Source organism: Mercurialis annua, linkage group LG7 (assembly GCF_937616625.2).
Source record: "Mercurialis annua linkage group LG7, ddMerAnnu1.2, whole genome shotgun sequence".
Lineage (NCBI taxonomy): Eukaryota > Viridiplantae > Streptophyta > Magnoliopsida > Malpighiales > Euphorbiaceae > Mercurialis > Mercurialis annua.
This window is the reverse complement of record NC_065576.1, coordinates 32,864,323-32,878,461: the sequence shown is the minus strand read 5'-3', so window position 1 is coordinate 32,878,461 and position 14,139 is coordinate 32,864,323. Positions and strand designations below refer to the sequence as shown.

At 38.1% G+C, this 14,139-nt stretch overlaps 1 protein-coding gene across 1 annotated transcript; it reads left to right on the top strand.

Moving 5' to 3' along the window:
• The first annotated feature begins 314 nt into the window (after nucleotides 1-314).
• On the top strand, nucleotides 315-965 carry LOC126657049 (uncharacterized). The gene has a single exon (XM_050351672.1). It carries the CDS (start codon nucleotides 315-317, stop codon nucleotides 963-965), a length of 651 nt encoding a protein of 216 aa, XP_050207629.1.
• Nucleotides 966-14,139: the final 13,174 nt, after the last annotated feature.

Here is a 14,139-nt window from a genome sequence, read left to right as displayed (position 1 = left end):
AGGAGGGACTGCAGGTGGATGATTCGAAAATTGAGGTGGTGAAAAACTGGCCTCAGCCGAATACCATTACTGAAGTTCGGAATTTTCATGGATTGGCATCTTTCTATAGGCGGTTCATACCTGATTTCAGCAGTATTATGGCTCCTGTAACCGACTGTATGAAAGGTGTAAAGTTGGAGTGGACAGCGGAGGCCGAGGCAGCGTTTCAGCAGATTAAGCTGCGGTTGACGACTGCTCCTATTCTAGTGCTGCCAGATTTTTCATAACCATTTGAGCTGCATAGTGACGCTTCGAAGTTGGGGATTGGAATTGTTATGAGTCCAAACAGTCGACCAGTGGCATATTTCAGTGACAAACTGAATGGAGCGAAGCTGAACTACAATATATATGATGTGGAATTTTACGCCGTGGTGCAAGCAGTAAAGCATTGGCGGTATTACTTGTACCACAAGGAGTTTGTTCTGTATACTGACAATGAGGCGTTGAAGCATTTGCATCGCCAAGATAAAGTGTCACCACGTCATGCTACTTGGGTGGCTTATCTGCAACGATTTACTTTTGTGGTCAAGCATAAGGCCGGGGTTACAAACCGGGTGGCGGATGCATTGGGTCGTCGCAGTAACTTCTTGGTTTCTTTACATGTTGAGGTAGCCGATTTAGACTCGTTTAATGATTTTCTTGAGATTGATCCTTATTTTTATGTGGTTATGAGGAAAGTGCGAGCAGGAGAACAGACAGAGTTTTTGTTGCATGATAGATTTCTGTTTAAAGGGAACCAGCTATGCATCCCGGAGAACAGTTTGCGAATGCATATTGTTCTAGAGCTGCATGGAGAGGGGCATGTTGGGCGTGACAGGATCTTGCATCTAGTTATTCATCTTACTTTGGCCTACCATTTGAAAAGAGGTGGTGAAGTACGTATAGAGATGCCGTGTTTGCCAAGTTTCGAAAGGGACGACAACTAATGCGGGTTTGTACATGCCGCTTCCAGTGCCATCGCAACCGTGGGCGGATGTTAGAATGGATTTTGTGTTGGGATATCCGCGTACTCAGCGAGGGTATGATTCTATTTATGTTTTTTTTATCGTTTTTCTAAAATGGTCCACTTTATTCCTTGCAAGAAAACGACAGATGCTGTTTTAGTGGCGCAATTATTCTTTCGAGAGGTGTACCGTCTTCATGGGCTGCCCACGTCTATTGTTTCGGACAGAGATACTCGGTTCCTCAGCCATTTTTGGCGCAACTTCCACCCTCAAACTGATGGCAAAACTGAAGTTGTTAATCGGTCGCTATGCAATTTGCTGTGGTGTTTGGTTGGCACTCATGTGAAGAGCTGGGATCAGAAATTGTGCCAAGCAGAGTTTGCTCATAACCATGCGGTCAATCAGAGTACCGGGTTCGGTCCTTTTCAGGTGGTGTATTCGATCGCCCTCAAAGGTCCGTTGGGTCTTATGCCATTGTTGTTGTTCTTTTTATATGTGTGTGTGTGTATATATATATATTTCTTTTTCTTTGCACTTCTATAGCTTCCAATCAACATTTTCTTCCCAATTAATTCATTGTACAGTTTCAAATGTTTTACATTCCAAAATCTAGGTACTTCCTGTCCTTCCATTATCTCCAAGCGGCATGCTCCTCTGCCGGTTGCCTTGGTCACCCGGTATGGTCATTCCCAGTTGCTTTTTAGCTTTCCTACGTCGGCGTTGCCTTTTCCTATTGCACCATCTCTTAGGACCGGATCTCCTATCTTGAATCTTCTCGGATGTACCTTCTTGTTGTAGTATCTGGCTGTTTGACTTTGGTAGGCTTCTGCCCGAATGTTTGCTGCATGTCTCCTTCCTTCTAGCTGGTCCAGCGACCGCCTCAGTTCCTCTTTATTTGTTTTTTCATTTTAGTGTTTTGTTCTTATCGATGGCATTCAAATTTCCACTGGGATGACCGCCTCTAGCCCATATGTTAACCGGAATGGTTTTTCTCCCGTTCCCTTGCTTCGTCTTTTTTTGTATGCCCAAACTACGCTGTTTAGCTCTTCAGCCCAATTGCCCTTTGCTTCGTCTAATCTCTTTTTCAATCCTTTACAGATCATCCTTCTTGTGACTTCCGTCATTCCGTTAGTCTGAGGGTGCACCACCGATGTGAATTATAGATTCCTTTGTCTATCACTAGCGTCTTGGGTATGCTGAATCTACACACCACTTCTCTCCAGAAAATTCCTCCGCTCTAGCTGCCATTATCATGAAGACCGCTTCTACTTTAACCCATTTGGTGGAGTGGTCGATTGTCGGGAAGATGAATTTCTTCTGATTTTTCGCCGTCGGAAATGCCCCAGGATGTCTATTCCCAATTTTGCAAAATGGAGAAGGGCTGTGTGCTCGCATGGTTTCTTGATCCGGAATGTGCTAAATATCCCCGTGCTTTTGGAATTTGTCACATTTCTTAACCAACTCCTTTGAGTCTTCCTCCATACTTGGCCAATAATATCCTTGTAAGGATGATTTTCTCGCCATGGCATTTGGCCCTTCGTGCGCACCGCATATTCTGTCATGTAGCTCGCTTAGGATATACCGCCCTTCTCTTTGAGATACGCATCTGCACCATGGGTGGCTTACGGCCGTTCGATATAGCGTTCCTTGGTAGATTGCGTATCGGTTGGCCGTCCTCCTTACCTTTTCTGCTTCTCCTCAGTCTTCAGGGGTTTTCCCTCCTTTAAGTATCTCCAAATAGGCTCTATCCATTCCTCTATCTCTTATACAGGGAAACTTGTTGGCGCGTTAATCGTTGGTGATGATATCTCTTCTTTGAATTCCATTTTTTGAAAATTGTCACTTTTTTCGATCATGCCTTTGCTATTGCGTCTGCTTGTGCGTTCTCTTCCCTTCCTATCGTTTTTATCTGCCATTATCCTCCCCGCTTCTCAATTTTTTGTCGAAGCTCCTTCGCTCTTTGTTGTACTTTAATATATTTTCTTTTTTCGTGGCGAACGTCCCATCTACTTGTCCGACAACTAACTGCAAATCGTAGTAGACGTTCAAGTTTTGAGTTCTTACTTCAACCGCTAGTGCCGACCCAGCTAGTAATGCTTCGTATACCGCTACATTGTTTGTTGCTATGAAAGTTTTTGTGGACTCCATATTCTATCTGCACCATATGTGGGCCTTTGGGGATGACTCCCGCTCCTATCCCCTTCTCGTTTTTTGCTCCATCAACATAGAGTTCCCATTGCTCTTTTACTTCTGTGGCTCTATCGCAGAACATCCGGTCAGTTCTGACACGAACTCAGCTTATGCTTGAGCTTTTATCGCTTGCATGGGTTCATAACTAATGCCGTGTTCTTCTAGTTGTATTTACCATTTGACCATTCTTTTGGAGAGCTCCAGCCCTTGTAGTACTTGTCTCAGGGGTTGATCAGTTCGTACCGCTATCAGATGCGCCTAGAAAATGCGGTCGCAATTTCTTTGACGTTGTTGTCAATGCTAGCGCCATCATTTTGATTTATGGGTTCCTGTCCTCTGCATCCTATAGGGTTCGGCTTACATAATACACCAGTAGTTTTTGGCCTGCCTCCTCTCTTACCAAAACCGTTATGGTCGCGTCTTTTATATGTAGATACAGATAAAGGGAGATGCATCCATTAGGAACTTTTTTAGCTCATCGAAGGCTTGGTCGCACTCCTCTCCTTATTTAAATGTCTTTGTTTTCAGTGTGTTGTAGAACGGGAGGCAGCTTTTAGCTGACGACGAGATAAATCGTCCTAGGTCTGTTACTATTCCATTGAGGATCTGTACTTCCCGTTGGCTTTTTGGTAGGTTCATTTCCATGATGGCCTTGATCTTTTCTTGGTTTTCTTACACTCCTCTTGTGATACCATGTATCCAAGGAACTTCCCTCCTTCCACTCCAAATGTGCATTCTTCCGGATTTATCTTCATGTTAAATTTGTCGAGTATCTCCATCGTCGTTCGTAGGTCATTTGGATGATCTTCTTCGCTTTTGCTTTTCACGATCACATCATCAACGTACACTTCCATTGTCTTGCCGATTTGTTCCTTGAACATGTGTTTCATTAGTCACAGGTATGTTGTCCCTATGTTTTTCAGTCCGGATGGCATCATCGTGTAGCATATGTTCCTTCATCTGTGACGAAGCTTGTCTTGGTTTGGTCTTCTTCTTTCATCGGGATTTGGTTGTATCCTTGCGCCATATCCGCCAGGCTATACATCACATATCATGCGGTAGATTTGACTAGTTGGTCGATGTTGGGTAGGGAAAAATAGTCCTTCGGGCATGCTTTATTCAGGTCCGTGAAGTCGACGCACATGCGGTTCTTGCCGTTTGCTTCTTTTACTTGAACCACGTTGCTTAACTAGTCATGATATTTGACTTCCTTGATGAATGATGCCCCTAGTAGCTTCTCTACCTCTTCTGCTATTATTTTTTGTCGCTCTTCCGAGTACTGTTACTTCTTTTGTCGGATTGGCTTCATGGTTGTGTTGACGTTTAACTCGTGGCATGCTACCTCCGGGTCTACTCCTTTGATGTCCTAGGCATTCGTGGCGAATGTCCCTTCGAACTCGTTGAGTACTTTTCAAATCTCCGTTTATGTCGATTCTTTCATACCGGTGCCCATTTTCACTCTTTTCCCGGTATGGATTTCCCAGGGCTTCATCTCCCTTACTGGTTCGGCCATCCTTTCCTCGCACGTCAATTCTAGTATCTCGTTTATATGGAGCAGCTAGGCCATGGTTAGGAAGTGGCACGCTTCCGCTTCCTCTCGACTCCCTTCGATCGTCATTGTTCCTTCTTCTGTAGGAATCCTCCTCCTCCTGTTCGTCGTGTCAATAGCTGCTCCTGACTCATTGAGGAATTGTCATCCCAATATAAGGTCATAAGGGAGGTTCCTGCTTCTGATCTGGAAAGAGAAGTAATCGTCTTTTCTTGTCCCCTTGGATCATTGAAATTCACCCGAATCTCAGCTACTCCTATTGTTTAGAGTCTTCCGCCTCCTACTCCTTGTATGTCCCTGAATTTCCGTTTGATCCGGATCTGGCTTCCTCCCGTCGCCCAATAGGCCTTCTCTGTGATGACGTTGATGCATTCTACCGGATCTAGCGACACCTTCCGGATCTTGCGCTCTCCTACTCTCGCTGTCACCACAATGGGTCCTTCTGGTTCGTCCCGTGAGAGATCTGGGACTACGCTACATTTGACTACCGGCGAGGCAGTTATTTTCCGCTTGTATCCTCTCAGCTGATCTTTGTCCATCACACCTCTCTTTCTCTTGATAGTTGGGTTTCTTTCGAATGTGTCCATCTTAGCTTGGCTATGAGCGATGTTGTGGGTCTGTGTAGCTCTTACTGCTCCCCGCTTCTATCACCAAAGTTTTATTTTGAGAACAGATTCCCACAGACGGCGCCAAATGATAGATTGGGGATATAAGATTAGAGTTGTATACATTCAGATTTAAAGGGATACATTTTGTTTCTTAAGTATGAGTGTACAGGTCAGGATAATCTTATCCCTGTGAGAGTTTAGGATCCATCTATATATATATATATATATATGCGAGTGTGTATTCCTTATTTTTCCTATTCGATGTGGGATTTATGTGGATCATCCGTTTTATGGGCTAATTCCATCAAATACTTTGCATACGCCTAAATCTTGGTCGAAATGAATTTCCATTACAAATACTTCCACTATTATGCACAGGACCTCCATGTCCAACAATCATACTTCCTCCTCCACTTGGTCTAGCCTGGGTCTGTCTAGTAATCCTACCATACTGCAATAATGAACCCTCTAGTTTAGGAGCACTATCAACTATTTGCACAAACTCACGATTCACATCCGTCAGCAATCCCATAAAATCAGTGCCTAATCCCTTGATATAACGAGTATTAACCCTCTAAATCCTTCCGTTATTGAGAACGGTAAGAAAAACTCCTTAAACCTATTTACGAAGTCATTACATGTTAGTTGATCCATGACTTGTTGAATCACCCTTAGAAACCAATCCTTCGCCGTTCTTTTCAATCAACACAATCAACTGCCTATCATCTGCTTGCAAACGCCTAGCATTCCGCTCTACTTCTTCTAGAAAATACAGAGCATATCCACTTCCATCAAACTCAGTTGGCTTTAAACGCATGTGAGCCAGTACCAAATCTCTATCGACATTTTTTCCTAACCTTTGTCGTTGTTGTTGGACCAATTTTCCCATCATTGTATATTGATCTTGCATAGCCACTTGCTCGTCTTGCAATTGCACTTGGTTGGTTTGCATCCCAACAGTTCCCGTCAAAAACTGATTCATATCGAATCCTTGTCCAATTGGCGCTTGTGATATACCTGGGACTTGTACATTCAAGCTTGTTTATTTCTAGGTACACCTCGACCTCTACAACGTCCTTAACCTGATCCTATTAGTGGGACTTGTACATTCACGCCTTCATTTACAGAAGCTTCATCATGCTACTCATCTACCCTTTCTGCAACTATCTCTGCGGGCGCTCGTGCCCCTGTACGACGTAACTCAGCCATTCTAATAAATCACACTATCACTTATCAACTAAAATAATAGAGCGCAATCAAAAGTATTGCAAACAGATAAACTCATGGAAAAGAAAATATCAAAGCAACAAATCTTGGTCACCTAATACGCAAACATACAAAAAATTTGTAACACCCTGTAATTTTAAGTAATTAGAATATGACACGAGGTCAATTAGAGTAATTAAAATATTAAAAATAATATTTTGAGGGTTTGAATATTAAGAAAAATATTCGAAAAGACTATATTTAATAGTCAAAAGATAATAGTTAGATTCGACTATTTCAGATTATTAAATTAAATTACGAGAAGTGATTTAATAAATTGGGAGTACATTAATTAAATTTAAGCATAAATTTAATTTATATGTATCCGTAAAAGTGTATCGTAATAATAGGAGTTTAAAATTTAAATGGGAAATTTGAATTTTATTAAACGGGTGTGAACGAGACTAATAAATCTAAGAATACTTTTTAGAGTCATATAAATAGACATATTAGTAATTAATACATCAATATACGTCTCTACATCTCTAAATGGAGAGTTAATGTTTCGAACAAAACTTTGAAATTAAAATATCAAAACTCGGAAGTTTCGATGTTAAATTGAAAGATACAAGTGTAATAATCCTTAGAATGTTAACTTGTCAGATTGTGCCATGAGTTCTGAAATTTCGTAAATTGGATCAGGTAGGTCGGAAATTAGACACCAACATAATAAATTTTGAAGATATATCAAGGAATAATAATAATTTCTAAATAGGAATTATTATTATTAAAAATAAGTAAGGACTTGTCGGAAAAAGGATTTCCGAAAGTCGTTTTGATAATCAAGTACGTCAATTGATCAAGCAAAGTTAAAATGGATTTTTAACTTGCTAATTATGGTGGTAATGTTTTAATGAGGGGCTTATAAGGACTTTTACTTATCTTAATATGTTAAGATAGCAAAAGAAAGAAATAAGAAAGAAAGAAAAAGGAAAAGAAACCCTTACCTTTTCTCCTCCATTGCCGCACAACCCACCATCACCATAGCTTAAGAAATTTTCCACCAAACTTCATCTTTTTGGAGGCAAAACACTCACAGGACAAAGGTATTATCTTTCCTCCATCAATTTAAATTTTGCTTGGTAGTTTGTGGGGTTTTGTGGATTGAAAGATATTAGGTTTTGTTAGGAAGTTTGATGATTGTGATTGCTATGGATTGAATGAAGATTGAATTGAGTTTGTGAGTTGTTCTTGTGGTGTTTTGAGGTGTAATTAAGCTTCTAGCTCCAGCGAGACTCCAGCCAGCCATGGCTCTTCTCCGGCGGGGGAAGAATTCTGCCATTGATGGCAGAATTGCTGCCACGGTGAAGCAGAATTCTTCCACGGCAAAATTGATGTCGTGGGCAGAGCTGAACTCTGCTCACGACGGGGTAGCAATGGCAGCCAATATAGGATGCTAAAGAAGTCCCTATGAGGAAGAGGGGGAACATTTTCGGTTTGTGGATTTAGCTTGACGAAGTGACGTTTTGACTTAAGTTTAGAGTTTCGTTAAACGATAAGCGTGACGTTTGTTTGAAACGTTTTAAGCTAAGATCGTTATGTTTTAAATGATGGTTTTAAGACATAGCAAATATATTAAGAAATATTTTTAAAAGCTAAAATAAGTTTGGTGAATTGATGATTTAGAAAAATGCTTAAAAAGAACGAGAAAAGCTAAGTAATACACTAAACGCTTTTATAAGTTATAAAAGATGTTTAAAAGCTACAAGTAAGTCGTATTTCTTATATGGTTTGGTTAATTTATGGTTAAGCAATATGCCGATGTAGAATTAAGATTGCTTTAATTAATATTGACCTTCGTTGATAAACTTAAGTTTATCAAGTTAGTTGGATATCAACGCTAGACACGACTTGTATAGCAAGTCGTATCTGTATTTTGTCTGAAGTTTATAGTATCTATCGAGTTAAGTATTAACTCGATATTTATGTGACATCCGTGTAAGGTTTGGCTAGTCAACCTTCTAGCGGTCAAGGAGCTCAGGGAGCTTGACGAACGCTATAAAGTATTGAAGTTTTTGGGAATAGCACTGTGAGTTTGTTATGTGGTTTGTTTACATATATAGTATTTTAAACTGCATCTATATTATGCAAATGTTGTATACAATGGAATAACATCATTTGCAAAATGAATTGATTTGTTTGAAATGCACGTATCATAATTTGAAACAAGAATAGATCTGATGGAACAAGGTTTCCTATTGAGCTACAATAGGAACTGTGTGATCACTAGTTGAGTCTAGAGCCTTAAGAAACTTCAGTAAGCGCAAGGACTCTACAATATGACATGAGTATGATATCAGTTGACATTTGAGAGATGTTTATTTGTTTGTGTGTCCGATACTAGATAACTCGGTTGAATTATTTCGAGACATGTATAACGGAGTAACTCGGTGGAATTATCTCGGGTTTATTTATATGTTTGTATGATAATGGATAAGTAGTAGTACGGATAACTCGGTTGAATTATCTCGGGACTGTACTACGTGGTATAGGATAACTCGGTTGAATTATCTCGGGACCATACCACAAGGAATAAGTATGCAATTTGTTTGTAACTCGCCTCAATCAGAAGTTCAGAATAGTTTGGTTTCCAATATAAGGTTATAGCCTAAGTGTTAAGGTTTCAGTCGGATACTCATACATGGATGCATACGCTTTAATGATTTATGCATTGATTTGAATGTTTTAACAAATACTTGTATGTAAACTAATGAACTCACTCGGTTTTGATTGACCCTCCAATAGTGTTTGGTGCAGGTGTCTTGTTTTTGGCAAGCCAGACTTCTATCCTTGTCCAGAAGTCTGAAGGTACAGGATCGGTAGTGCTGCAGTAGAGTCAGGTCCTAGTTTGTATATGTTTGTCAAACAGTGTTCATATGTTTTGTGCGCGCTCTGATGTGTAAAAAAATGTTTTGACTTCTGCTTTACACTGTTTATTTTGTAATGGAATGAGCTGTGCCAGGATATGAGATATCGCACGGTAAAACCCAAGTTCCTATATAATGTTTTGTTTCAGGTTTTGAACTGACGTATATACGTTAAACCTTGTATGGTTTTTAATGAATTTTTTTTGTATATATGTATGAATGTTGGTGTGTATGTTTTGCAAGGATGTTTGCAAAAAATTTATGTATGGTTTCTGTTTTTTAAAAGCTTGCTACGTGTTTCGGCTCGAGATTTCGGGTCGTGACAACAAATTAATATACAGACACACACACACAAACACACACACACACACACACACACACACACACACACACACACACACACACACACACACACACACACACACACATATATATATATATATATATACATTAAAGAATAAAAGAAAATATGGATGAGGCGGTGAATAGTGGGCATAAAGAAAAGAAAAAAGATTGTTTCAATCTCTAAACTCTTACTTTAATTACTTCTCAATTTTTAAATAATTAAATGCTATTAGTTAGTCAAAATTAAAATAAATTAATATTCGCACAATAATTTTATAAAGCTACTGTCAAATATTTATGAAATTTGTACGTAGTAATTTTAGTTAAGTGGGACTGATTTGGACCTAATAAATCTTTCGGAGTCTTACTTTTTATTGAATTTTTGTGTAAAGTTTCGTAAATTTGAAATTAGTCTCCTTTTAAACTACAGACGACTAATTAAAAATTTGGATTTAAGTGCATGATATATATATATATATATATATATATATATATATATATATATATATATATATAGTTGCACATGAAAGAAATGAACCCACCAACTTCATTATTTAATTTCTAAGAAAAGAAATGAGCTGCTTGTGCGCACAGAGGCGCGCCCCCTTAGAGTTTGACGTGGTTCGATCCAATTTGGCAATTTCGATTCTGCTCGGTGCCATACCAAGAGAACTCATCAAACCCTCGCATCAAACATGAATCAAGCAAAAGCTATTTTCTCAATTACCAAGCATCATGAAAATAGCACGTAGACAAATAACGTATAGTCATAAAACATGTTAAAAAAGTTAACAACAGAGATCATTTCGAACATAACAAGGCCAATGGTTAACATGTCATCATAAATTTAAGAACAATTCCAAAGAATAATCATGCATATACTATGACCATTACACATCCTATAGATGTAGGTGGAATTTCAAAACGAAAGATGACGTTTCGAAAACATGACACAAATCCTAATTCCACAATAGCCCTTAGCACATGACACCGACACATCATGTCAACAATTAAACAAAACAAAGCATACATAAGGCGTAGGTTTACATAACCATAGGCTCTGATACCAACTTTCTCACGACCCAAACCCGGGGATCGTGATCGGCGTTAGGGAATGAGAGTGGTTGCTCTGAAACCCGTAGCGAGCCTAACATACAAAAGTAATTAAATATAAAATAATTAAAAAATCAATGCTCGGGGGCAACTGAGACTCAAAAAAGCAAATAGTACAACAATAATAATATCATTTAGTTCACCCGAAACCAATATACTATTTTATACAGATAGACATACATTACTTTCAAGTTTAATTACTTAAAAACCACCCACCTTATAACGTTTTTTATTTATACCATGACCTATAAAAATTTTCAATTATACCCTATTTTTGATTTTTATATTTCATGTGTACCCCAAATTAAATTTTTGACAATTTAATTAATGTAAGGATGAAATTATTGAAAAGAATTAAATAGAAGGATACGAAAAATTAAAATAGGGTATAATTGAAAATTTTCATAGGTCATGGTATAAATAAAAAAATTAAAATAGGGGTATAATTGAAACATAAAAAATTAAAATAGAGTATAATTGAAAATTTTCCTAGGTCATGGTATAAACGAAAAAAAAGTTATAAGGTGAGTGGTTTTTAAGTAATTAGACCTTACTTTTATGGCTACCGAAGTCTAGAGTTTAAAACAATTGTACAAATACATTTTATAAAATAACCTCTGAGAAGAAATATTCAGAAGTGACACAGAGTCCACAATGATAGAATCTGAAAGTGGGAAAAACAACGGGGATCAGTTAAATTGAGTGAGTTCATATCATTAAAAACAATTAATAAGTTAATACCCTATAAAACATTTCATAAATAGTTTACCGTTACGGATTATAAATGGAACCCTAAACCACAAATCCACATAACCTCAAATTTCATATATATAATACTCAAATCAATCAATATTCCAAAAGGACTTGGTCCCAAAAGGTAGGCTCCAATCGAGTTACCAACGCCCACACTTAAACCTTAAATATGAGTCCCGAGAGCTGAGCTCTAACCGCTTTACTCTACCAATACAGGTCCCGAGAGCCGAGCTTTAACCGAGTTACCCTAACCACACATATGGATCCAATATCGATACTTATACCTTTATCCAAATTACAACTTGTGCGCACACAATTCTTATTGATGCCCATTAGGTAGCACGTTTCAATTTTATCCATAACAGTATGTAAAACAATTTTAAGACGTTTATATATATATATATATATATATATATATATATATATATGTGTGTGTGTGTGATTGAGTTTAATCAAGCATACAAACCATAACCCGTACATGCCATATAACACTTTTCAAATTGAAGACCAAGTCAAGGCATAAGCAACCAATCAATTAGTATCCAAGTGTTAGATGAGTTCCAAGTTTTTAAAGGGAAAATTCCGGAAAATTTCCACTTTTTATAATCAAATGGTTATTAACTCAATTTTTTTTAAAACACTATATCCTTGAGTTGGCTGAGTTATAAAATTCAACAAACATGTTAAACATTTATCTTGGTGATTGAGTTTAATCAAGCATACAAACCATAACCCGTACATTTCAAGTAAAATTGCTAATTTTTTACACATGCCATAAATCATATTTAAGCATAACTCAACAATTCAACCAATTACGCCATCAATTCACTAAATTAAACTCCTAACAACTTACTCTAGAAAAAAATCAGGCTCCAAGAAGAAAAATTAAAATTGACACTCCCCTAAGCATGTTCCAATCAACAATGGAGGATGGTGGAGCTCAAATCTTGAAGATAGGGCTTAAAGATGGAGAAGACGCGCTTGCCCTATCCTATGTTTTAGGTTATAGAATTTACTCATCAAGCATACAATCAACTTCCTCACCCATACATTAGGGGGCATAAGGCCCCTACAATTAAGACAGTACGGAAGAACGGGTTCCCAGTCCAGAAAAGACTAAACTGATTCCGGTTGAAGACAAAGAATCATGCCACTTTTTCAAAATCAAAAAAGACAAATAGGACATCTAGAGTGAAAAATAACCGCAAAAGGCCAACGTCGATACATCCAAGCATACAGTACATTATTATGGCATACAATATAGGATACTATTCGGAACATCAAATGAATACAAGGAGTAGCAATTGCTCGTCATAATCCTAGTCTCTCACTAACGGCTTTGTATCGCCGCCATCGCTCCCTGAGAGCATATCATCATCGCGCCCAACCTGCGCACCACAGGAAGAAGAAGCAAAGTCTATAGGACCACCAGAGACTCCAAGACCGCACCAACCAATCAGGAAGTCACCAGCTCTACTACTAAGGAATCTAGGGGGGAAATCGTTATCTCCGCTACAAGCGGCCTAAGACCACATCATGACCCAAATTCAGATATCGTGACCGGTGCTAGGGGATGGGCATGGTAGTACTGAAACCCGTAGCTAGCCTCGCGGATAACATATAAACATACAAAACTTGCAAAGAAACTATTGCTCAGGAGAAACCGAGACTCCAACCTAAGTTTAACAGTTTATATAAACAATTATATAACCAAATGCTTGTCTCAAATTTGAGACTCCAACAACATGCCAATTATATAAGTAATCCAAATTCAAAGTAATACATGTCAACATATGCATAAACAATAGTCAAACTAATATGACAATAACAATCTAAAACAATAAAGACGTAACTATTACTACTACGGTCTAAGAGTTTTAAATAAGTTTGGCATCTTTATTTTAAACCAAAAATAAACCTTCGAGAAAATCAACAAGATGGAGGTCATCAACACGCTTAAAATGAAATCCTGGAAATAGGGAAAACAGCGGGTCAGATATATTGAGATGAGTTCATAATACTATTTACATTTACTAAGTTAAAACCTTTAAAACCATAAAATCGTTTCATACTAATATATAAAGCATATGGAAGAAAATTAAAATAAAACCCAAAGTAAATCCCAAAGTAAATGGGAATAAATCCTCATTAATCCCAAAGCAAGCAGACATCTGTCAGCCAATCCCAAAATAAGCAGTCTCGATAATGCCTATCGAGTAGCTCGTTCCAACCAGTTCCATAATCATTCAAAACAGTTCGAAAACATTTATATACTAAAATAAATAAGTTACTTAACAAATCGGTAAGGGATTATTATACTTTTGGTGTTTCAACTTTTTACAAAATGACAATATGGTGTTTGAACTTAATTTTGTGACAATACGGTGTTGCAACTTGTTGAATAATTACAATATGGTGTTTTTGCCAGTTTCGGACTTTAACCAGTTTTCAAACTTTTTTGTTAT